Here is a 24,528-nt window from a genome sequence, read left to right on the forward strand (position 1 = left end):
AGAAACAAAAAACGCCACGTGTCATTTTTGCTCATACTACAGTGTCCATTGGCTCACATTTTGTAGAGTTAACTTTTTCCATGCAGGGACAGGTGAGAGGAAAATGAGGAACTAACAGGTTTCCAAGAATTTCAGGTTGATGTTGTGACATGGACAAAGCTCTGCATTAGTGGGAAGAAGCTTGTGTCCTAGTGTTGCCTGCTGGAGGGGCACTGGCAGCGATTGCTTGGCTCTTTGAAGCCAGTGTTGGTACAGCAGATGGTTGCTGTTGCATATTAGCAAGGAGATGTTCTGTGCCTACATTGCTCTAGTGTGGTTTTATTTGACTTTTCAGATTTGCACTCTACATTCAGATAGGAAGATTGGCATCACTTTATGAAGTATTACAAGAAGCAGCCACAGTCAGGGCTGAAATAATTTTAGTGATCTGCAAGTCCATATTTGAGCAGCTGAAAGAAACACAAGACGTTATTTTGCAGCCTTGGGTTGTTTTTCTGCTAAGTTTTCTTCTGTAGCCACTTCAGAGAGCAACAGGTTGCAAGATTTACTGATCCTGTTAGCAAACTCAAAACTTTGTAGTGCTGTCCCACCATCTGGTCTTTAAACTTCATGCAAATAGCTCTGGCGGCTCCTGGAAGTAGCTCCTGTGCCCAGTGGCACCATTTGGAAAGCAGCCAGCACAGCAGAGCCTTCAGGTGCTGTTGGAGACACACACAAAGGCTGAAGTGAGGAGTGATGCTGGAGCAGACAGCTCAGCAGCTCTGGTTGTCCAAGGGTGGATGAAGTTATAGGACAAACCCTACTCTTTGGAGGATTTGAACCATTCAAATGCATTTGGAATATGGCAGTGTGCCTTAGTGCCTTAGTGTTTGTTTCTAAAATTTTGGATCTGTTTTCTCTCAGACTGGGGGCAGTCCTGTTGAAAACCTGTTGAAATAATACCTGGCTCCAAAACTGCCTGCTATGGCCCAAGTCCAGCATGCCCTGCTCTGCTGCTGGCATCTGCTCCAGAGCCACTCCAGCTGTGTTTGGCTTGGCAGCGAGCTCCCCTTCCCTCTCTCATGGGCTCAAGCTGAGACCATGGGACTGCAAACCATGTCCATTCCCTGTTCTTGTCCCAGAACTTTTATTTTTGAGGTCATCAAGGACAGACTCTGCACTGCTTGTGTCACAAAGCATGGTGACCTCTCAGGGTAAGTACATAGGGCCTGGTGTTCTTACCAAATTCAGTTTACATGTGTCATCTTCGATCTGGAGCAACAATCCATACTGGTCCAGCAAGTACATAGCCCTGGAGACTGTCAGAAGGGGAACCTGGAAAGCCTGAGAATGACACACATTGTGTTTGTGTAGTTTTTAAAGAATACAGACATGCTTAAAGGTGACATCAATGTTCACAGTCCCTGCTCGAGGCATTTCAGATGCCAAAGTCAGAGCTCGTAAATCTCTGAGAAACATCAGGTCAGGGGTGCATTACTGTGGTTCTTTTTCTCCTCCACAACCTACCCTTCTCCCTGCTTGAGCTGCACTGGCCTCTGCAGATGCTGTCAGGTTGTGTGTTGGTAGGAGAGCACGCTGCCACCAAACAGTGCACATACACCTGAGAAGAAGAAAAAGTGCCACTTGATCCATATCAAATCCTACTTTGCAGAGCATTATTTTGTCTTTGCCTTTTGCAGAAACTACAGCTGATTAGACTTATGCTTCTCTGACAACTCCATGTGGCACCATCTAGCTGAACGTGCCTTGAATTTAAAGCTGATGCCAAGGAAGCCCTCAGGCAGTTTGGTAACTGAGAAGCTGAGAAGGAGAAGTTAAAGCCTTGTGTGCTGCAGTTTATCAAAACTAGACAGAAACTCAATCTGGTTCCTGCTGCACACTCAGGAAGCAGCACAAGCCAGAATTGCATCCTGTTCATTTCTAGCAAGTTCAAGAGTTGAGGTGCCTATGAAAGGCTGAGTAAATCCCAGTGCAGTTACTTGAGCTGCCCAGGCAGGGTGAACACACCACGGCTGGTATCAGTACATGTTGGGACAGGCAGTTCACTCAGCTGGATGCACAAGGAGAAAAGTACCCTCAGGTGACTGTCCTGAGTTTTTCTCTGCTCTCCTTAGTCCTTAGAGGAGAACAGGATCTCAAACATTAAGACCAAACCCACATGCTTCTGCTTCTTTTCCATGGGGCTGACACCTGAGGAGATGGATGACTGCCTAGGACACATAGGAGACAACAGAGCTGAACTTCATGTGGATATTGGGACACGTAAGTTGATTCTTCTGCTCTAGACATTTTGAGCTGAAGTGATATGAATCTGATCCTACACAAAGCCAAGACCACTATATAAAAATCATATTTGTGTACCAAATTCTTTTGTTTACTCCAGCCTGTCCAATCTCAAGCCAGCTAGGTGGCAGGGGAGATTTAAGAAGAGAACTGTATTAAGCTGCACACCAATCAGGGCAGCTGAATTGAATGCAGGTTAGGGTTTAAGTCTGTGAGGTGCTTAAATCTATTTCTTGAAGCATAGAGTCACAGAATATCTCAGGTTAGAGGGGACCCATATGGATCATCGAGTCCAACTTCCTGCTCCTTGCTACCTCCAACTAAACCACATGACTAAGAGCATCATGCCGACTTCCAGGACAGAGTCCATGAGTGGGAGCTGAGCCTTTCACTCAATCCTACCTGTTCCAGTTGCTGTGCCAGGATCCTTACTGCCAGCCTTTTAAAGTGAGAAGGGTGTCTCACCCTGGGGCTAACAGGTACTGGGCAGAACTCTGCAGCAAACTCACTGCCATTAATCTCACACCTATTTGAGAGGAAAGATCAACAGATATAATAAGCAGAAATTAGGACTTTGCTGATGAGCTCATTGGACATTTAATACGACTTGCCCATCCACAGTGATGTTCCATCTTGGGGTGTTATTGAAGTCTGGAGATGTGGCTACCCAACAGTTTTCCAGATATAACTCGACACTGAGGCTCTCGTCCTTCAGCTCCACCTCAAGAAACACAGGCTCCATGGGTTGTTTGAGTATTTCCATGCTGGGCCCATAGAACTCTGTGAAGGATTCATCTCGAGAAAATATCAGGGGATTTTGTTGTTGTTTAATATTATTTAAACTAAAACATACTTTAAATTCTCTGATTTCCATAGGAGGAGATTTACCTTTGGACACTCTTGAAACTACATTCAGAGCTTGTCTTACCCTTCTGTAAGCTGCAGAGAAGGAAATGTTAGTGAGGTTCTTTAGGTGAAAGTAAGGTATATCTTAACAAGGAAACTTAGGACTGAAAGTCAGAGAGATTTAAACATGGAGGAGGAGAATTGCACACCTGCAGTATTTGAACGTGGAAACATTGTCCCAGAGCCAAAGGGAGGAGATGTGGCCGGGTCCCTGGAGAAGGCACCGAGCACTAGGGTCTCTTTTGCTTGGTAATAGCACAAGACTGTTAGTCTAGAAGAAACAGCAATTTTTGTGTTCATATCTGTTTCCCAGCAGCTGTACAGAAGTGAGCAGTGTCAGTGAGCAGCAGCCCCTACCTGTAGTCTGGATCTCTTGTGATTGTTGGTATGCTCTGTCCTGGAAGAGTCTCTTTCTCATAAGAGATTTCATTCTCATAAATAATGTGGTCACCTTCAAACTGTGCATATGGGAAGCTCATTGTAAATTGACTCTTCTCAGGAGCTGGGGTAGGGGACCAAAAGAGAAAATGCTGGAAAGGCAGAGTTCCAGCAGGTGTATCTGCTCTGGCCATGGACTTACCCTTACTGAAGTGCCACAGGTAGTGACATGGAACTTGAAGAAGGCATGGGCTTCATTATACTCTCTAGGCTTGCAGGAGCTGTCCCTTAGCTTGGTTTTACTCATGTCAATGGCAGGAACTGTCTTCATTTGGGCAGATACCATTATGGTACCATCTGGGTGGCATACTGAGAAAGGCAGAGGGTTGGTCATGAGCTCAAGAAAGAACCACACATCTTCTTATTGATTGATCAGTTGCATAACTTACTTATAAATGCTGAAGAATTAAAACTGCAGCTAATGGAGAACATCTGTAAGGTCTCCATAGTTCTCAGTTTCCTTAGGGCAACATCAAACCTTGCTTTAATTTTCTGAAAGGACACTTCCTGTGAAGGAGGAGATGGAAGAGATCTGTTATCTCCTGTACATCATCCACATGTACCAAGTTCTGCTCCATAGCCCATGCCACTTGAATACTAACAAGTCACAAGAGTTAAGTCAGTGTAAAGGCTCGAGCCTGAAGCAACATGTGGGCAGAAGTACAAGTTTTCTTGTACAAACTTATCAGTCACTGTCACAGAGATAAATTTGGACTGATTATTGTAAAATAGTTCAAATTATTACAGCATCGATTTTCCTCTGCCATGTCTTAAAATTTCTGCAAAATTTCCTTTAAAAGAGCTTCTTTCATAAAAGCTATATTGAAATATTGTTTCTGGCTCAGTGCAGATGGGACATTTTGCCTCATCTTACTAAAAACACTGAGGAGTTTGTTTTTGAAGACTTGGTTCATATCTTTTAGAGACAAGTGGGGACTGCAGATTGCACAATACATGGCATTACCATAAAGGTCCATGTCTAATGCCTCTTATCCTACTTGCTCTGTCTCAGAGTCCTTCCCTCTGGAAGTTTTCCAATCTGTGTAATACCACAACACTACAGACTGTGACTGTAGGACTCAGTGAGAGCAAGCAGTCCTAAGTGCTTTAGAAAAGGCATTGCTGAACAGCTCCTGTACCTCATAGATGAGTCCCCCAGCAAACAGAGGTATTTGCAAGATCAGGTGTGTGGAGTTGGTCGCTGCAAGATACCCATTGGTGAGGGCAAGGTGCCGGTTCAGGAGATTGTTGCCAAGGTACAGGTCCCAGTACTGGTGCAAGCCAAAAGTGGGCAGGGTTAGATACAGGTTTTCTTCATCACAGGAACCAACTGCTTCTGGTACTTCTGTGGGAAGAAGGTGGGAGGAAGAGTTAGCAATGAAGGAAGGTTTGGGTGGTGAGGTTTGGCCCAGACAGGGATTTCTGTCACAGGTAAGAAACTCCAGCAGCCTGTAATGTGCATGCTGGCATTGTCTGCAGGCTTGGCTGTGTTGGAGGGGGTGTACCAGCTGACATCTGGTGGGCTGGGGAGTCCTGCTTCTGCAGTGGCCTGCTAATTTTCTTCCAGGACTGTTCCCTCTTTCAGTAAGGCAAGCTGAGCTATGTATGTAAATATATTTTTTTATCAACCTTCTTTGATCTGAACCAAGAGCTATTTCAGAGATAAAATAGGACAGTGAGGAGACTGTCATTTTTGTGGCATGCAAAAATCTAATAAATTTGAGAAATTCAGACCTCCTGAATTTTTCAGTAACCTGCTAAGTACAGCTCTCAGTGGATGATTTCTCCTTACAGAAATTCTCTCTTTGGAGATCAGAACAATGTTTTTGAGTCAAAGTTCTTCCCTGGATATGGAGGCAGAATTGTTTTTGAGGACAAACTGAAACTTGTAGCAATGTCTGAAAGTTTTGCCAGTAGATGTATGTTCATGTTCTGAGGCATCTTGTTCACTGAGTTTGCAAGCCAACTCCTTCTACACACTTGTTTTATTGCTCTCAGTGTCTCGAGGGCAGACTGTCTTGCCAGGACACAGAAGAGCTGCCATCAGTGGAGCAGCAATTTGGCTGTTATCAACAATGAGCTATGGAGGGGTGGGGTTTTCCCCAAAGCTCTCACCCTCACTCTGATGCTCTCCCTGAATTCAATGACAGCCATGCTGCTGATGCAAACCAGTTAATGGCAGGGGAAAGCTTACCAATATCAGCAATCACACACTCCACCTCTGCTGAATGATAGTAGAGTGTCATCTCTGCACCCACACTAAGGGTGTAGTTGACCAGAAGGGTGTATTTTGTTTCATTTCTATTCACATACTGAAAGAGAGAAAAGAGTAAGGCTGCAGCAGCTTTCAGAATAAGCCGGCATATATATTCTGAACAACACTAAATAATTATTCCAACACCCTCCTCTCCCCTCCAAATAGCTCAGCTAGCCTAAAGCTATTCAGAAATTCGGCCTGGATTCAACAGCTCTTTCTGCCAAACATAAATATGGAGAAAGATGTGCCTTTTCAGAAAATGAAGACAGAAATGGACACAGTGGTGGTTCCTCTGTAGCCCAGTGGTGGAAGAGCTCATAGAGGGAGATCCATGTCCAAATCCTTGTTCTTCTTTATTCAGAGTGTGGGCTGAAACCAGGAGAGTAAGTAATTGGTTGAATAGAAGGTGTGAGGAGATGCTGTGAGAAATCCCACTTAATATCTTCTTTTCCTTCACTGAAAGTGCTCCCAAAGCAAAACCTGGTGTTTGACCTGAAAGAAATACTTCTGGATTATTTTCTTGCTTTGATCCTTAATGAAAATTGACTGTGGTTTGACTGCAACCTGAAAATATTTGCACAAATCCTGTGCATTCAAAATGTTGTTCCTTGTAACAGCATCACAGCCCTGCGTGGTTTGGTTGAAAGAGTGGTAGAGGACTTGCAGTTATGCATCCTCTCACTGAAAAGAGATGTTGAAATCCCTCTGTGAGTATATACCTTTTACAAACATTTAGATTACAAATGGTCTGAAGCTTAACAAAATTATGTTTAGAGTACCCTGAGCCTGCCCATAGCATGCTCGCATGGGGCATGGCCTATGCCAGCAGTCAAACAGTGGGTTCAGGAGTTACTGGATTTTTGAAACTGGTGTTTGCCAGCATTGCAATAATTGATTTATTTGTGCAAGATACTCCTGCTTCAAAGGGCAGCATCTAATACAGGCTTGACAAACCTCTTCCTGTTGAGCATGCACTTGGACATGAGCCATGCTGACAGGCACTAAAGGAAGTAACATTTCATCCCGTCTAATTACACTTGATACTGATCTCCTAGAGAGCTATGGAGAGCAAGGTGGGGACATAAAAGCCTCTAATCTTAACTCAGATATCTCAGACTCATTGACACCTTTATGATCAAGGAACTGTTGTTGGTTAATAAAAGCTGGACCATGTTCTGCAAAGGGTCTGCCCCACCTCCTCCGCTCTGCTGCTGAAGTGACCTGCTGTATCCTACCTCTTTCAGAACATATGGATCATCAAAAGAGACTTCCAGGATAAATGCTTTTGTTCCATTAGAAAAGGGAGTTTCATAAATCTTGAAGCCGTGGTGCAGTGCTTCCCTCAGGGAAAATGGCACATTTCCTACTGTGATTGCCACCAGAGAGACATCGGGAAGAAAGTGTCCAAATGCAACATTAAATAGCCGTTCCTCTGGCACAGTATCTGCAGGGAGAGAGCATCAAATTACTGCTGATGTGGATCAAATAAGGAAGACATTGGGGTGGTCTCCCATTCAAATTCCAGGAAACTTAGCCAACAGCCATCTCTTTAATGGCTCTGATTAATGAGTGTTTGTGTTCTAGTCAGATCTGAAATACTCTGAGTACATGAGAATTGCTTCAAGATGCAGAGGATTAACAACAAATACATATACATTTATATAAAGTGCGTTCATTGACTTTCTAGAGGTGCACTCTGATGTGCCATACCTTTAAAGAAATCTAGAATCTTGTTCAGCCACATAAAATTTGAAAAAAGATATCATAATGTATGGCAAGAGGCTCCTTTTTTTTTTAAAATATCACTTATCCAAATAATTCCAAGTATGTTAAGTGCCTTAATGCATTGGAAAATAAAATTTAAAAACCATGACTGCAGCACTAGGTGGCACAATGATTTCAGTATGCTCCCAAGATATCAAATGCAGGCAGTTTAGGGGAGAAAATACCACTGATGACTGCTGTCCTCAGATAGTTCTTCCCAGTGTGATAACTGCACATTACAATATCTTTATTCCAGTGCTCACTGGAAAATTACAGGGATTAACATGAAAGAAATGTTTACATTTTTACCAGCAACTTGTAAGTCAAGGCTAAAGGGTTTTTACTAGGTTTTTCTTTGATTGTTTGTTTTAATATAATACTTGAATTTTGACTTTGCCTAGAAAATTGTAAGTGGGAGCTGAGAATATCCTGGTGAATGTAGATGTGTGGCACAGGTTGGGTGGAACAATGTATAGCACAGCAGAAGATTGGTAAGGGTCCATGAGAGGAATGACTTACTGTTGACAACAGTTGGTATTTGTGGCATGAAAGGTGTGGTGATGGATTTGATGATTGTATACTTCGTGGTTTGCCAATCTGCATCCGTCCATGTGTGCTCCAGAAACAGGTTAATGTAGTAAATGACTCCATATACACCACCAGATATGGAGCTCTAGGAGGTAAAATGTGGGATTAAGTCTTCTCAGTAGCTTAATGAAGAGATGACTGAATATGGTTAAAATTCTCACAGTAGGAAGAGCAAATGGTATTCTAGTACAACTTGGGATAGATTTTTCTAGGAGATTTTGCTTGTTTGTTTGGTATCTTGGGCCTTTAGTCTGGTCCATGTGTGGCTCAGATACTGCTGAGATCCTTAATAAGGAAGTATCAGGAGTGTCCTCATTAAGTTTAGCATCACCATATTTGTTTTGGTTTTTTTTTACCATCCCTGGATTACTAGTCATGTCTCTTGCTCTGTCTGTTATGCAAATAGAGAACTCCTGAAGGGGATAAGTAAAAATCACACCAATGCCATCTTGTAGGAATATTGCCAGCTCCTTTCTAGAAGTTCAAGCTGGATGGAGTTTTGAGCAACCTGATCTGTGAAAGATGTTTCTTCCTATGGAAGTGGAGTCTGGAGTAAATTGTCTTTAAAGGTGCCTTCCAACCCAAACTGTTCTCCTCTCTTGTACTGAACATTCCTTTTGACATTGCCTCTGTATCTGTAAATTATATATTGATGAGGAATAAATGGAGTTCAAAGAAGGTGACTACACCCCAACAACATGCAGAGAACCTGTTCCTTGCTAAATCATGCTGTCTTGGAAATTGGCAGGGAAATTACTCATTGAGCCAGGCCAGAAGTTTACCAGGACTAATTTCACTATTGAACAACACAGACAATTAAAGTCCAATGTCCAGAAATCCCTTCACTCCTAATGTATTAGTATATCTTATATATTATTAACAAAAGGCAGTCTGTTGCTTCTACCATGTTTTGTCATTATAAATTCCTTGTTTCTGAGTAAGTGCTTTCAAAACACAGAGAAGAAGCATCCAGATCTTCAAATATTTATTGTATCTGCAAATTTTAAGCAGCAGTCAATCAGTATTTGGATTTATCAATCAGTATTTGGATTTATCATTTTGATAAATCTGTAGTATAGGACCTCAAATGTGTTTGTTGTGACAGGTTTGTACTAACCTCTAGCTTGCCTCCTCCTGCTCCAGTAGGGATGGTTATTCTGATGTGTGTTTCATTGTGCTCCAGTAAGTAGTTCATCTCTTCTGGATTCACTATGACTTGATCATCCACTCCCATTACAATGCTTTTAGACAGAAAGGTTGATTCCTGGACCACTAGTGTGGGGATAACTCTTGGCACAGTCCATGTTAGCGTGGTATCAGTGAAGCTGATGCCATCTGTAGAGTTAGATAGACAGTCCCAGAGAAGGGGCAATTGGAATTACCACTCAGTCCTGTCTCTGCCTTTCCCTGATTCCATTTCACCAGGATATCTCTACAGCTTTCACTGATGCAACACCTTCTAGGATATCAGCCAAATGTTGGCTGTTTGTCACAGAGACCCTGGCACTTGAAGCAGACCTGAATCATCAGTTTCAGGGGAATCATTAATTTATACAGAATAACTGGCAGCTGTGCTTCCATGCCACCGTGCCATTCCCAGCTACCTGCTCTGTTGTCCCAGGGCTTACTGGCAGAAGGAAGAGGGAACAGAGCAACCTGTTTGGACCTTCTTGAAATACTGGCTTCAAGGTCTCATCAACTTAAAACCTTGTGCTTCCTCATCATTTGTTCACATTAATAATCTCTGTGAGATTATTAATGGCTGTGAGAGCCAAGTGCAGCCACCACTTCTCTGCAAAAAGCCAGGATAGTCCTGCCTCTCCAGAGAAAAGGATTATGTGAGTTTCAAGGATGCAGAGCTGCATGCCTTGCTTGGAATAGTATGAAAAAGAAGAGCCAAGGCTCTGGGATTAGTCCAGAGGAGGCTCCCTGGCTCTTCTGTAGCAGTTCTGCTTGTTTCCAGTTTCCTGTATCTAATGAAGGGATTTGAGAAACCAGAGACTAGGCATGACACTGCACTGGGAACACAAGGAATGTAGTGTCACAGCAGGGACTGTGTTTGTCCGGGACTAAAGCCACAGACTCTTAGCTCATGTTGCTCTGAGGGAAGCTTGTAAACCTCTTCTCTTAGTGAGAATGGGAAGACTGTGTTTTCTACTACCTCCTTCGGTGGTTATTTTTAGTGAAGAAGGAAGAGATCCTTACCAACAGGACAGGAGACTGTTGTGTCAATCAGCAAAAGCAGCCACCGCTGCCTGTACATGGAAGTGGAAGTGATCATGTTCATATTTACACCACTGACCTGTTTGAGCCCAGGCAGAAAAAGAGAGCTGATGTTCTGGAGAGGCAGTGGGAACAGCAGAGCTTTGTGTCTGGCTGGGATCAGCAACTCACCACGCTGACGTCAGACTCGTTGCTGTGGTAGGGCGCTCGCAGGTACACTCGGGACAGGCTGTTATTGAAGCTGTAGCCCAGTTTTACTGCATCACTTACTGTTATTCTCTTTCTCCCTGATGGAGAAACAAACATCAGTTGCCATTGCTGGTATGCAACATTTTGAGTCTGCAAGAGAGAGATGAGCTATATCAGTTCTATGTCTACAAAGTCTCTTAAAAAGCTGAGTAGTGACACTGTAGTGCCTATTTTCCTGTTAGAAGTGGGAGTAACTGGAATGATACTACGAGCTCATCTCAGGCAAGAAATACCCTTGAAATATATATGTGTATATATATTTGAATATGTAAAGATAAGGAATTCTAGAGCTCTTTAAGGCATGTTTAGGGATGTTCTTCTACCAGCCCTGGAAGAAACATAGACAGGAGACCTTGAGCAAATTAACTGTGGACAAAATATCTGTGCTGTTAAGAAACAGATTGTCTCCATGTCTGTTGATTGCTGGAGCAGTACAGAGGCCAAATGACAGACTACCATTACTGTGTAGCCTGTGTCAAAGATTAGAAGAGAGCAATGGCTGTACTGGCCTAGAACAGAGTCCCCTGCAGTGATGGCCAAATGGGAGCACAGTCAAAAGGAAAATGGGCATCAGGAGCAAGTAAGACATGAGAAGCATGGGACAAGCATATATCTTTGAAAGAATCACAGAATGGTTAAGGTTGGAAGGAACCACTGGAGGCCATCTAGTCCAACCTCCCTGCTTAAGCAGGTTCCCCACGAGTGTGGTGCTCAGGATTGTGTCCAGGCAGTTTTTGCACTTCTCCAGACGAGACTCCACACCTTCTCTAGGCAATCATCTGTTTAATTCTTCCTCACATTCAGGTGGAACTTTCAGTGGATCAGCTTCTGTCTGATCTCTTGTCCTACTGCTGGGCACCATGGAGAAGAAACTGTGTCTATCCTCTTGACACCCTTCCTTCAGATACTTGTGTACTAAGATCCTCTCCCAGTCTTCCCCAGTCTAAACAGGCCCAACTCCCTCAGGTTTTCCTCATAAGATAGATGCTCCTGTCATTATTTCCCACTCATTCTTTCCAGCCTCAAATGTTTTTCATCTTAGTGACTCCTGAGCTATCTGTACCTTCTTTGTATTTTGTATGTCTTATTTGATTTCTCTTCTGTCAAATTTTCCAGACTTTCCTTGGGATCAAGTAAGCTTTTAGCAGCCACAACATCTTTTGGTGATGAGTTTGAGAGTTTCACTACCCATTGTGTGAAGAACCACCTACCTTTGTTTGTCTTGAACTCAGTTTCCACTAATGGAACAAGCATATGACTCTGTTCTCCCACCTAAATGTCTTTTTGCAGTCTAGAGGTCTAAAAATACTTGAGAGGTTTTCAGTATTCGACGGCAAATTTGTCAACTCCCTTTTTTTTTTGTCAGAGATGGAGCTATGCCCCAAGAATGACTCATAAGAGCAGAGAGAAGAGGCAGGCAAGGAGCTGTTAGAAAGACTCCCCTTCATACCTCTGGCAGCGCTGACATCCACGCTACGGTGTAGTCATTTGAAACTGCTGGGACATCAGTCTTCACTGACACCTGGGGACACAGGAGAGTCTTTGGAAGCAATGGGAGCAAACAGGTCTCCAGTGTTATTACAGGCATGGGGAACAGTATCTATCAGGATTTAGAAGTTTGTATTCATTTGAGGTAATTAAAGTGTTTCCATGGAAGTTCCTGATGGCAGTAATTTTTGTGGCCTTAAAATGAGAGTTAATTAGCCTTTATCTCTCCACTGGAGATGTAGGAGAGCAGGTTATTGGCATTAACAGGACTGGTTCTCTCTTCCCCATGCAGGCTGAACATCTAAAAATGTCCCCCAGTATGTAAGGTAGGCGTAGTGGTGTAAATCTTTCCCATATGTGCTTCAGAGTGAGGCAGGGAAACAGGACAGTGAGAAGACATCTGTACCATGGTTTAATTGTGTAGCAACCCAGACATGACTGTACAGCCTTGTGTTCTGACAGGGGAAGTATGTTTTCTTTCTCCAGCCTGTTTCAGGCATGCACAGAAAGCAATGAAATTTGGATTGTTTGCTGCCTCATTTCTACACTGGTGTGTAGGTGATGGCAGCAGGCCAAGCAGCCCAATTGCACCACCTGGCAGGAGGCAGCCCCTGTCTCACAGTCATGTCCTGTGAGTTGTGTGATTCAGCAGAGATGCAGCTCTGCAAACTCTCGGTTTTATTATTTCAGATATGAGGATGACATTCTCACAGATGCTGCAGCACTTTATGACCAAAAGGGACTCTCATGAATTTAAGAGCTTGGCCTTAAGTCTCTCTATTGATTTGCTTGCAGAGGCTTGCCTTACTTAATCTGCACAGTTAACTGAGTTTCACTGCATACAAAATATTTATGGTATGTAAATGTGTTACCAATCAGATCTACAGTTACATATTCTGCTAAATATCAGCAGGTTGCTATTATGCCTGGAACATGGGGTACAATCAACTCCTGACAGGAATTTGTGGAGGTTGCTGTGCCTGTCAGAGAGCTTGGATGTAGCCTAGCCTTCAGTGGGAAGGGTTTTACCTCCATGTAGTTTTCTTCACACACAATTTCTCTTGAAGCCCAGGATGCATAGGAGCAGTACATAGGGTAGGTATAAGTGACAGCTGCCCTCATGCTTGAAAATGAGGAGACCTTGATGTTCACAGTCAGTGAAAACAGCTCATCTGCCTGGGAAGAAAAACTGGCAATTCAGCAGATGGTGTGGAAGGTTCCAGGAGTGGCTGCATGGTCCCATGCAGCCCAGGGTTCTGTTTCTGGGAGTGTTTTATAATGATCAGAGCAGATTGAGAACTGCAGCAACAGCTCCTACAACACACCACCCTGTCTGAAATGGTTTGTGTCCAGGGTCGTACTGAGCCAGGGACATTGCTGCTTCAGCACTCACAGCCTTTGCCTCAGACCCCATCTCAGCTCTGTTCTTGCCACACTATAAAGGAGCAGCTGGTCAAAGGCAAACTTCACCTGCCTTACCATGAGGTTCATGTTTCTCCTCTTTGTGACTGTGTCTCCATATGGAGAGAAAGTACTGGAACTTTTGTTTTGATCTAAGTAGTTCAGATCTAATATACAATGCTGTTTAATGTTTAACACTAGACTAAGTCCAGTAAAAAAAAAAAAATCCTTTTGGTTCTTCAGCTCCTCAGGAGCCATACACAAAGTCATGGACTGTCCTTCTATCTGACACAGATGTGTATTTTTCAACAGAAAAAGGTAAAACTTTACAGAGAAATTTCCAGCCTGGAAATCCAGGTCATTGCACAGCACACTGTATACCCCCGTTCTTGTTAGCTAACTCTGCCTATAAAGTTTTACCATATTTTTTCTGTGGGGCTTCCAGGACCAACCAGACTAAACATGGACAAGCAATGAAGTTTCTACTCTGATTTGTTCTGGTTTTGGGTACATTTCATCTCAGCTAACATTTAGGAATTAGAAATCCAGGCTACACTTTTACACATATTTTTGGAAGGGGTGAATCACCTTCTGGAGATGCCTGCTTCTCTCCATTGACTATTGTGGAAGAGTAAACAACTAGTTTAGACTAGACATTATCTTTTAGATGGCTAAAGTTACGTGAGGCAAATCTGGGTCTAATAGACGTGTGTGATCTACATTCCTAGGCATGTGTTAACAGGCACATTACCACACAAATTAAGCCAGGAAATTATCTGCCAGAATCACACTGCAAACATTACTTTTTCAAGCAGATGCCTACTTCTTTCCAGAGAGGCTTTCAAGAAACTCTCTGGCAAATCAGCAGCTACAAGGATATTCTTGAGAACTGGCAGCTACTAAGCAGCGTTAGGATAAGTGTCATTCCATGGAGAGAGGAAATCCCATGTCAGTCACACTGAACAAACCTCACAGCAGAGAGCCATTGCCTATTCATTTCTACACTACACTCCCGGCACCAGTTCCTTGAGTTCAGTGTTCTCAAAACATGCCATTAGAATGCATATGCTATCTCAGGCTTGTATTTTTGGAGAAGGTGCAGCAGCCTGAGCTGCTTCCCAGCCCGTGTCTGGGCCTCACCTCACTGGCCACATGACAGCCGAGCACCGAGGCGCGGAGGACGGGATTGCCCCACACGTCCTCCGACAGGACATAGCCACAGCGAGATGCTAACTTCTCATCCAGCAGAACAGGACCAGAATAAGGATCTACAGAAAAAGGGAAAGATATGTGGGATGTAAAGCTCAAGGCAAGTCCTGGGGCAGAGAGGTGCTGAGGCCCTTTCACACAGCTCTTTTCCCCGTGGGTTGGGTGCTCTCCAGGGACATGTGCTGCTAAGGAGCTGTGACACTGTGCTGGCATGCGGAGGAGTGCATGAGACAGTTTGGCATGACTCAAGCTCACACATAGAATGTTCTCTTCAATGCCTGTTTCCTTGTGTCCAGAAGCTTGTGCCATTGCCACTTTGAAGTGCTAATACGGAGAGTTTCCCTGAAGCATCACTTACCTTTCTCCCTCCCCAATTTTCTTCTCTAGAAAAGAGTTATGGGCTATTAAACTCATCTGTTTCTAAAAATTATCAAGTTAGGATAATCTGCTGTTCACCCTGCTCAAAGATCACCCAGCTCACAGATCTGTTTTGGGTGGGCACTTTTACATATTGATCAGGTTTACTGCTTCTCTCTGCATACTGTGAGGCCTATAGGGGTAACCAATAAGACATGACAGGGACTGGCTGTGCTCAGCTCTTGATGATGGTAGAATTAATAGCATCATATTTTGTTAATCATCTGCCCTCTGATTAGGGAAATTCTTTAGTCTTGGGCTAGACACAAGAATATGTGCAAATAGATAGGGTTTAACTAACTGCCACTGCAATTTCTAGATTTGTCTGTCATGCCTGTATGTCAGACAGTTCTAGAGCTGCTATTTCTGTAGATGCATGCCTGCAGGCAGGATAGGCTCAGGAGATAAGCAGGAATAATTTTGGAAGAAGAAGGAATAGCTTTTATGAGACCAGCTGATAGAGCTGGAAGAAACAAACATCATTTTCTGCCTGAAGGCTGGTCTGTTTTTTCCAGCAGTATCAGTTACTCTCATAAATGCTATCCCTTCTGCCCACACCCTTTCCGTACTAGATTTTTTTGGTTCTGCCTCCAAATCAAATGAACAAAAACATAACCCAGAAAAGAGTGCACTGATCTCAAGAGAAATTAATTTGGTTTGGGGTGAAATCACATACTTTTTACAATCTGATGTGAACATTTTCTAGTTTTCATTTTGCTTCTGAAGATTTTTGTTTTCTGCAGAAAATGGAACCCCTTTGTCCAATCTGAATCATGGTATTTAAATGCCATTGTCGTATTGAATAAAAAGGAAATAAAGATACTCTCCAAAGTGCTTTAATTGCTGCAGCACTCACTCAGCCCTCATTGAGAGTGTGTTTTCTGGGTATTACCCAGCCTACACTGCTGTTGTCATTATGCTGTTCAGGACATATCCAATCTGCAGTGTTGACTTTGTTTTCCTTGCTAGACATGTGTAAGGGCTCAGCAGAAGAAAGAATGAAAGCCAAGGATCAGTCCTTCCTCCTCAGACCATGCTTTCTCCCTTCCCAGCACCACAGTAGCACGGGCAGAGGGGGCTGTGGCTGTAGTTACCAGCTTTACTCCTCTGCAGGGTTTGTGGCCAAACTGAGGTGGGAGAGGCTGGCTCAGGGTGACAATGAAGTGCTGCAGCTTCCTTGGGGTGAGTTAGCAATTATCAATAGATGGCAGCAGCATCCAGATCACAGACTCTGGGATCACTTAGGTGATTCCCCAGCCTTCATGTTATTCGGAGCTGCCACTTGTAACTCACCATAGATTTCCAGCTGGAAGAACTTTCCCTGGAGCAAGAGTTTATTCAGTTTCATCCAAAAAATTCTGGAGCGGCAACTGCTCTCTACAAAACCTAGTGGGAGCACATATAGAGCTGATGAGTCAGTGGGACTGGAGGGCAGAGAAGAGGCACATTGTGTTACGAGCAAAATAACCAAGTTCTCATCCTTGCCTCTCTCCCCACTCTGCTTTTATCATGTTTCACCAACCTGGGGGAGCCATCCGCCTCCCTTGTCCCAGCCAGAACAGTAAGAAAACCAGCCAGATCCTGCAGTATAAGCACATGAACTAATAATAGGGAGAACAGAGAGAAAAAAATAAAATATCAAAATGGAAAATTAAGGAGGTGGAAACCAAAGTCTTGTTACCTGTGTAGCAAGTGACCTACAGCCTCCATCTGTCCCCAGAGACCTGTGCATGGGCAGCAAAGTCCTCGTCCCTGTGAAGTAAAGGGGACCCAGGTGTGCAGATGGAACTTGGTCAGACGCAGGAGGAGGGGTACAGCTTACCTTTCACAGACTGTGCTGTCTTCTCCAAACCTTGTGTGTGGATCAGGAGAGACCAATGGCTTCTGTTGTGGAAGGACACCTGTGTGGAATCCTGCAATGCCCTCCGACGTTATCAGAGCTGCTCCTGGCAGGGGAGGCAGCTCCCTCTCTCTGGGAGGGCACAGCACCCTCCTGCCAGATATTTGCAAGGTCAGAGGCTGCTCCTGAGCCTAATTGTAATGAGTACAGCAGAGGGTGCTTGGTACTTTCCATCAGCCCCTGGGAAGTATTCTCATTCCTTACAAGCCAGTTGGGTGGCTCTAGCTTCAGGTCTTTAGAACACATGAAACATTTCTCCAGAGGTATTTTAATTGAGTCTACACAGGAAATACATTTTTGTTTCTGTGAAATGTCTCAGTGACCCAGCCATGCCAGAGATAACAGCAGTACTTTGGCAGCTGCACGTTTTGCTTTTGTGGATCCAGTTTGGTTGCCCTTTGATTTGTTTGATTATCAGAGAGTGTTTTGGTGAAAACATCTTGTTTTCAGAAGTGCTGCAATATCTCTGTATCAGTCCGACCATGTGCAGGTCTGTAAATGGCCAAGCATCTTGCCTGGGAAAGTCTTTGCTCATAATGGGGTTGCTTCTCTCGGACTGCAAGTGACCCAGGAAAGAAAGACTGAGAAGCTTGGAGAGCTAAAAATACAGCTTGTGTGGCATGGATGAGCCAGGGCGGGGTGAGAAGTACGAGAGACTTAGGTTGACATTTTAGCCATTTCATCCCAGAGCTCAGTTTCTTTTTGCCCCCCATTTTGGACCATTGACCAAATGTTCATACCTTACCTTTTTTCACAGACATGAGCAGAGCTGTGCTGTAGAACAGATTGTTTTTGCCGTGCACTTCACACCACTGTGGAATAAACAAAAGCCAGTGGGAACATCCAGGACACAGTGCAATCAGTGTGATTTCTTCCTCCTGCAGAGGCCCTGTGCAGTAACTACAGAACCCTCACCACTGCCCTGCCAGACATGGTCACTTTGCACAGCAGGGAACAGTGGCACACATCTTGTGTGAGTGCTCTGGAGTGGTGCCCTGGGGCTTTAGCAATCTCCTAATTAATGTCCTTTGGCCACAAGACCGTTTCTCATTCAGTGGGAGCTGAAGTCCAGCTTCTGCCACAACTTCTCACGAGCCCACGCAGGACTGGCTGCATGATCCTGGCCCCCGTTAACTCTGCGTCCGAGTGACTCTTCATTGAATCCAGCTGGAGCTGGAATTCTGCTGGAAATGGCCATACTCAGATACCACAGTGATGAGTGTGGTGTAACAATGAGATTTGAATTTTGAGTGAAAACTTCAGTATATTTGGATAACAAACAGTTCCAGTTTTGATAAGCCACTTCCAAGAGACGTGTAGCATCTCCCCGAGATACTGTGAGTCAGGGTCTGAGGGAGCCATGTTTGACAGAGCATGATCGCAATTTATTAATTAACAGTCAACTCTCAGGGCAGGTATACAACTTCAATTACCTGCCACTAGCAGTGAGACAAATTTCTACATCTTTGGACAACTCAGACCATCATGATTACTGTGTTTCTGGCATTGATTTGGTTTTAAGTGTGACAGAAGTGACTTTGGATGTGACATAGAAATTGTGGTCAGTGTGTGATAGCCAGCTCTTGGCCTCATTGTCAACCAAGCAAAGCAAAGCATGTCCAGGTCAAATGCTTTTGGCTTCCAAGGATCACTTAAGTGCTGTGGAAAGCATTGTTAGCACTGGGAGTCTGGAAGCATCAGCTGCTTGTGGTCCCTAAAGTTCCTCTGGTACTCATTATAAAGGTAGGGAGGATAAGCCTATGTGTTCCAGGTTATTATATTTCTCTACTTGGTTTTCCTTGCTGTTTTGGCTGCAGAGAAGCACCCATCTTAATGTTCTTGCAGGGTAATAAACAGCTGCTGCATTTCAGCTTTGAGGTGATGGCATTCTGCAGTGGATAAAATGATTCATGGCTCGGGTTCTTTTGAGCTGAAAGGTACTGTTTGACTGTAATGTTTTGGTTTCTCTTTTTTTTCCTGCATGGGTCTGGACCTGGGCTTTGTTTTATATAATGTGTTAGAAGGTTTAAAACCAGCCACTTGGAGCAGCACCTCTCCCAGTGAGGCTTGCTTTCAGTGGTGGAAAAAGGCTCCAGCCCTTTGAGTCATGGTGTTTGTGTCTGTTGCTCTGTGGCGCTGAAATCCCCAGGTTACATGAATACTACAGAAAAAGATTTTTAAATTTTTCTGTAATTTTTCTGTCCCAGAAAACTTTATTTCTACAATTGGTTAAAATGCAAGGAAGTTGTTTCTGGTCGTAGGTTTTTTTGTTTTAGTTGTTTGTTTTGTTTTTTTTTGTTTTTTTTTTTTTTTCCCCCAGTATGTCTTATTTGTTGATCTGAAGTAAGCCTCATGATTTGATACTTAGTCTGAGTGTGGGATATAGTAAAATGTCACCCATTATTGGACCAAAAAAACAAACTAGTGAGCAATGGGAGAAGGAATGGGGCAATGTTTTGTTTTAATGTATCAAAAGCAGTTCATAGAATCATAAAATCACAGAATGGTTTGAATGTCCCTCTGCTACAGGCAGGGACACCTTCCCCTGGATCAGGTTGCTCAGGGCTCCATCCAGCTTGGCCTTGAACAATTCCAGGGATTGGGCATCCACAACTTCTCTGAGCAGCAGTCTTTGCTTATACAGAATCTTTGCTTATACTTATAAGTTGAGAAAAACCAGTATAAGGTATCTCTGCCCTCTTCGTCCTCTTCCAACTGAAGGATTGGCTAACCTTAAGTACAGATAAAAATATTTTTATGTCAGTGTTTCTAAATCAAGAAGTGGCTTCCCAAGAAGGTAAGATGTAGCTGTCAACTAGAAAATCTTGTGGCTTCTAGAAAATCTTCAAGGAGATGCTAGAAGAGATGCTTCTCTATGGGAAAAGAAATGCCTTGGATTAAGATGAGAATTAGATAAAGATTAGGTTGTGTGTTCAGAAGGTGAGAAATGGGAATGGGGTAAAGCTTTATCTCTGAGAAGTGTTTTCTCAGGGTGTGTGTGAGACAGAGATGTGCAAGTGGCCTCCACCTGCAGGGTAACATTGGTGTTCTGGAATGAGCTTGGTCACCTTGGCAGGAGTGTGAGCCTGAGCTCTGCTCCCACCCACATGCACTAGGAGCTTGTAAATGCATTCAAAAGGCTCTTGAATTCCCAGGGTAAAATAGCACAGAAAGATAGTTCTGGTTGAACTTCTTACCATGGCACAAGACAACCTCAGTGACTGATGTCGCTGCTCTGTCTTCATATGCACACTCACGTTTCAGAGAGTTGAAACACTTCTCTTCAGATGGTGCAGGGGAAAATATACCTGTAAAGAACAACTATAGAAAAATCAGCTCAAAGAGGCAATATTTCCAATCCCCATGAGCAAGTAGTTGGCTTATGCTCTGGACTGTGAGAGTTTACATTCCTCATCTGTTATTATTAAAGTATTAAAATAATAATAATTATTATTGTCTATATAATATGTGTTTAGAAATTGCCCTTGTGTTTATGCCATTTTTATCTTTAAAACATACCACTCCCAAATGCATATGAATTCCAAAAAGCAACAGTTGCTATCATTGCATGCTACTAAATTGTTAAAGTGATGGAAAAAGCATAAATAAGCAGACCTGTACCTTGATGGGCTTTTAATTTTTTTTAACATGCAATTGGTGTTAATTTCTCTGTGTCTGTAATGTTTGTGTTCACTATAACTGAACAATAGAACTTTGTTTTTGTTCTTTGTGTAAATTAAAAACATCTGTTCTCTTTATACGAAAAGTTGTTTTTTAAAAGAAGCTGGTCTGATCTAACTAAATACCAATGCTGTGTCCACAATGAGTTACTATTAATATTTGGGAAAGGCAACCATCCAAAGCAAGTGTAATGTCAAATCACTGGCGGGAGTGCATATTTATTGCTCGAAGTGACAGATAAAAATGCAGAGGTTACAAAAACAAAATTCTTGCAGATGACTAATGATGCATATATATGCCCCCAGTGCCCCATCACCACATTTGCAATTGGCAGGGTGTTCTCCACTGCTCCTGCTCTCCAGGTTTAATCATCAAGAGACTGGTAGCTTGGCACCCTCCTTGGAGGAGCGACACTGCTCCCACCTTCCCTCCGGCAGGCCCTGCATGGAGTGACCTTTGGGGCATGCTGGAATCTGATCCATCTATTTCATTTGTCTGACTTTTCCGCCATCTCTCTCTGGTATTTGACTGCATGGGTTTATTTTCTGCTGAAGGCACATGATTTTTTTCTGTGCAGGTGGAGGAGGTGGACCATGCACTGCTGGTTTCTGTAGTGCCTGTGATGCCAGCATTGGTGGTGGTCTCCAGAGCTGACTGTTAAATTCTGGTATGAAGGAGTTGGAATCCCACGGCCAACTCAGGAGGAGTAGTCTTCATTACTCTTATTCATGAGGAGTAGTCCTGCATTTAGCAGGCCTGAAGTAGCTATTTAGGATGTTATTTCAGAGAAAGAAAAGCCCAAGACTATTTGTCATGATCTGCAGTTGCAGAACTGGGAGCTGAGAGGTTCAGCACTCTCACTGCCCAGGTGACTGTGGAGCCTTGTTACTATTGTATTTGAGCATCTCAGAGATTATGAAATTGCCCTCACAGGAAGATGTCTTCAGAAGGAAATACATCTAATTAACATTTCTTGATGAAGGGCCTGATTCAAGAAAACATCTCTGTTGAGTGCAGTAGTTAATCCCTTGCTTAAATCTCATTTATTTCAGTAAGATTTAAATGCAAGTAAACCCTTCCCAGACCCTGGGCATACCAAGCTCAGACCTGTGTTTGACCTTGCTGCTACCTCTGGTGTCCTGTGCTAAGGGTGACTTGCCTTTCACTGGCAGGAACCAAAAAAAAAAAAGCTTGACTGTGTTGAAGAATTAGATATTTTGTTCATATGCTTATTGCAGTCAGTTCCACAATAGGCATTGGCCTATTATCAGCATAATTTCCTGGCTCCTTCTTAGAGGGACATATATGAGTATGTCCTTCCCCTCTCCTGTTCTCTTGTAAAGGGGCTCTGTGCTCCTTTCTTTCTCTTACCCTTTTCCATGACTACCCCTAATAACTGTATTATTCATCTCCATGTCTTTCTACAGCATCTCTGCTCTCTCTGCCATGCACTGTGGCATCTCCCATCCTGCTCCCCACAGGTACCTGCACCAGTGGGCAGCCATCTCCCAAGGAGCTGTCAGCAGCCTCTTGATATTTTACCTCCATCTCAGACACCCACGGCTTCCTCCAGGATCCAGCTGAGCATAGAATCTGCTGAGTCACATTTTCACCACAAAAACACTCACGTGCTTCCCCAGAGTCACACAGTTATAGGCACAGCTTGGCCAGAGAGGAGCAGACAGCTTTCACCCTGAAGTACATCCAGGAATGCTGGCAAGAAGTCGCTTTTATTTCCTATCTCGGGTTACCGCAATGAGGGTTAGGACTACAAAAGCTTGAAATCCCTGGCAAGCTAATGCTGTACATCTGTCTAAGATGATGGCCAGCATGGACAGCCATGGGCTTCGACCCATGACCAGTGTGAAGCACTTTGTTCCTTGCTGAGCAGCTGTCATTAACAGTGATCTGTGAGTCCCGATTTCCCTCGGTGGCTTTCATGGCTGCTCTCTTCTCTGTGCGTTCTCCACACTTGCCTGTGTGGCAGTGGAGGTGATCTACTGCCTGGCCTCACTGGCTAATTCTTCTTGTCAGGTTGCTGTCAGGGGGATGAATGCAGTTTCCATCAGTTTGATGAGCTGTAGCCCCTCTCATGCTTGGGGATGTAAAATCTGCAAAATGGGAACAGTACTTGTTCCTAGGGACTCTTGCAAGGGATTAGTAGGGGATGTTTGCTGGGTAACTCGAGAATATCTGTAACTCACCAGGCTCCCCCTCCCTGGGAGTGGAGGTCTGTTTGAGAAGATGATCTGTGGGGTTACTGCCTCATATCACTGGTATCTTATGTGCTTTTTCTACCGTCATAAATTGGTGAATTAAATTAGTGCTGCACTACAGGAATTGAGCGTCTGTGTTCCGTGGGACCTGTAAGACTTCCCCACCTCTCAGCAGGACCCGGTGCTCATGGCTCACAGTCAAGAGGAGAGCAAGGTGCAGTGTTCTTCTGCTCTCTTTAGGGAAACCACTTTGATGCCGATTGTCCACAGGTATCCAGGCTGATCTAGTGCACGGTGCTGCTGTCACCTGCCGGCATGGTATTTTTTTTGGTGGGGGTGGAACAGCAGCCTAGCGGGGTGGGTGTGTTTCCAAAAGCAGTGCTCAGAGCGGGAGCCATTCCCGCTGTCCCCGCCGGCTCCCATTAGGTGTCTCCCTCGCCCTCCGCATGGAGAGCGCGGTCCGTCTGCAGGGATCGGACCGGCGTCGGGGCGCCGCGCCGCCGCCGTCACCTTCTGCCTCCGGGAGCACTGTGGATGCTGGGCCGGGATTTCTGCTCGGGAAATCGTCTTGGCAAGGGAAGGGAGCTGGATCCTGCTGCCGGCACCGCCGTCAGGGCAGTGTGCGCCCTTTTCCAGCCTCTCAGGGCTGCACGGTGGTCCTTGGGGCTCCTTGGCATTCTTGGTCCATGTCTGTTTGGGGCAGGCAGCATCCCTGCTCGGGACAGGTGTCCCAGCGGGCAGGGACAAACAGTGCTGATCATCGCAGAATCACAGAATGGTTGGGGTTAGAAGGGACCTTAAAGATCATCTTGTTCCATCCCCTGCCGTGGAGTGGGACGCCTTCCACTAGGCCAGGTTGCTCAAAGCCCTGTAAAACCTTAAACACCCCCAGGGATAGGGCATCCACAGCTTTTCCGGGCAACCTGTTGCAGTGCCTCACCACCCTCAAAGAAAAGAATTTATTTCTAGTATCTAATCTGAGTCTCTCCTCTTTTAGTTGACAACCATTCTCCCTTGCCCTATTGCTATCTGCCAGGGTAAAATTTGCTTTCCCTGTATTTTATAAGTAGTTTATGCAGTTAAGTTTCCCCTTTAAGTACTGGAAGGCTACTAGGACATCTCTGTTTGGAGACCTTCCTGCTTAGAGATCTCACCCGAGCCTTCTCTGCTCCAGGCCTCAGCCTGTCTTCACAGGAGAGGTACTCTAGCTCTCACCACCTATGTGGCTCCCTCTGACCCCTCTCTAATACATCCACATCCTTCTTCTGGGGATCCCAGAGCTGGATGCAGCACTGCTGGTGAGGTCTCATGAGAGCAGACTCATGGGGCAGAATCCCTTCCCTTGCCTTGGAGCCCACAGTGCTTTGGCTGTAGCCCAGGACATGACTGACTTTCCAGGCTGCAAGGGCACTCTTGTGTCATGTCCAGCTTTTTGTCCACCAGACCCCCCCCCCCCCCCCCCCCCAGAAACATACAACTTACTTTGCAGCTTCATTCAACAAACATAC

General features: G+C 44.4%; 1 protein-coding gene and 1 long non-coding RNA gene across 4 annotated transcripts in view; one reads left to right on the top strand and one right to left on the bottom strand.

Annotated features, from left to right (window-relative positions):
* Positions 1 to 302: 302 nt before the first annotated feature.
* On the bottom strand, positions 303 to 17,185 carry LOC110467925 (uncharacterized). 3 transcript variants are annotated; one of them, XM_021525356.4, is made up of 24 exons: positions 17,046 to 17,185; positions 16,905 to 16,975; positions 16,746 to 16,824; positions 16,517 to 16,609; positions 14,738 to 14,865; positions 13,226 to 13,372; positions 12,159 to 12,230; positions 10,631 to 10,798; positions 10,442 to 10,538; positions 9,354 to 9,571; positions 8,168 to 8,321; positions 7,120 to 7,328; positions 5,822 to 5,939; positions 4,767 to 4,972; positions 4,017 to 4,134; positions 3,770 to 3,936; positions 3,547 to 3,647; positions 3,339 to 3,460; positions 3,172 to 3,222; positions 2,895 to 3,078; positions 2,686 to 2,809; positions 1,507 to 1,600; positions 1,222 to 1,323; positions 303 to 698 (listed from the first exon to the last, which is right to left on the bottom strand). In XM_021525356.4, exons 2-23 carry the CDS (start codon positions 16,953 to 16,955, stop codon positions 1,241 to 1,243), a joined length of 2,784 nt encoding a protein of 927 aa, XP_021381031.2. In that variant the 5' UTR covers positions 16,956 to 16,975; positions 17,046 to 17,185; the 3' UTR covers positions 303 to 698; positions 1,222 to 1,240. The 3 variants fall into 3 exon arrangements, with proteins under 3 accessions (XP_021381031.2, XP_021381032.2, XP_021381033.2); XM_021525357.4 differs by having other exon boundaries at positions 303 to 720; XM_021525358.4 differs by having other exon boundaries at positions 16,746 to 16,804; positions 17,046 to 17,184.
* A 10-nt stretch (positions 17,186 to 17,195) lies between these two features.
* Positions 17,196 to 24,528, top strand: part of LOC146767789 (uncharacterized) — a 114,281-nt gene continuing 106,948 nt past the window's right edge. Inside the window, exon 1 of the long non-coding RNA XR_014953566.1 lies at positions 17,196 to 19,060. This is a non-coding gene — a long non-coding RNA (uncharacterized LOC146767789). The remainder of the gene's footprint in view (positions 19,061 to 24,528) is intronic.

This window comes from Lonchura striata, chromosome 3, assembly GCF_050655825.1.
Source record: "Lonchura striata isolate lonStrDom1 chromosome 3, ASM5065582v1, whole genome shotgun sequence".
Lineage (NCBI taxonomy): Eukaryota > Metazoa > Chordata > Aves > Passeriformes > Estrildidae > Lonchura > Lonchura striata.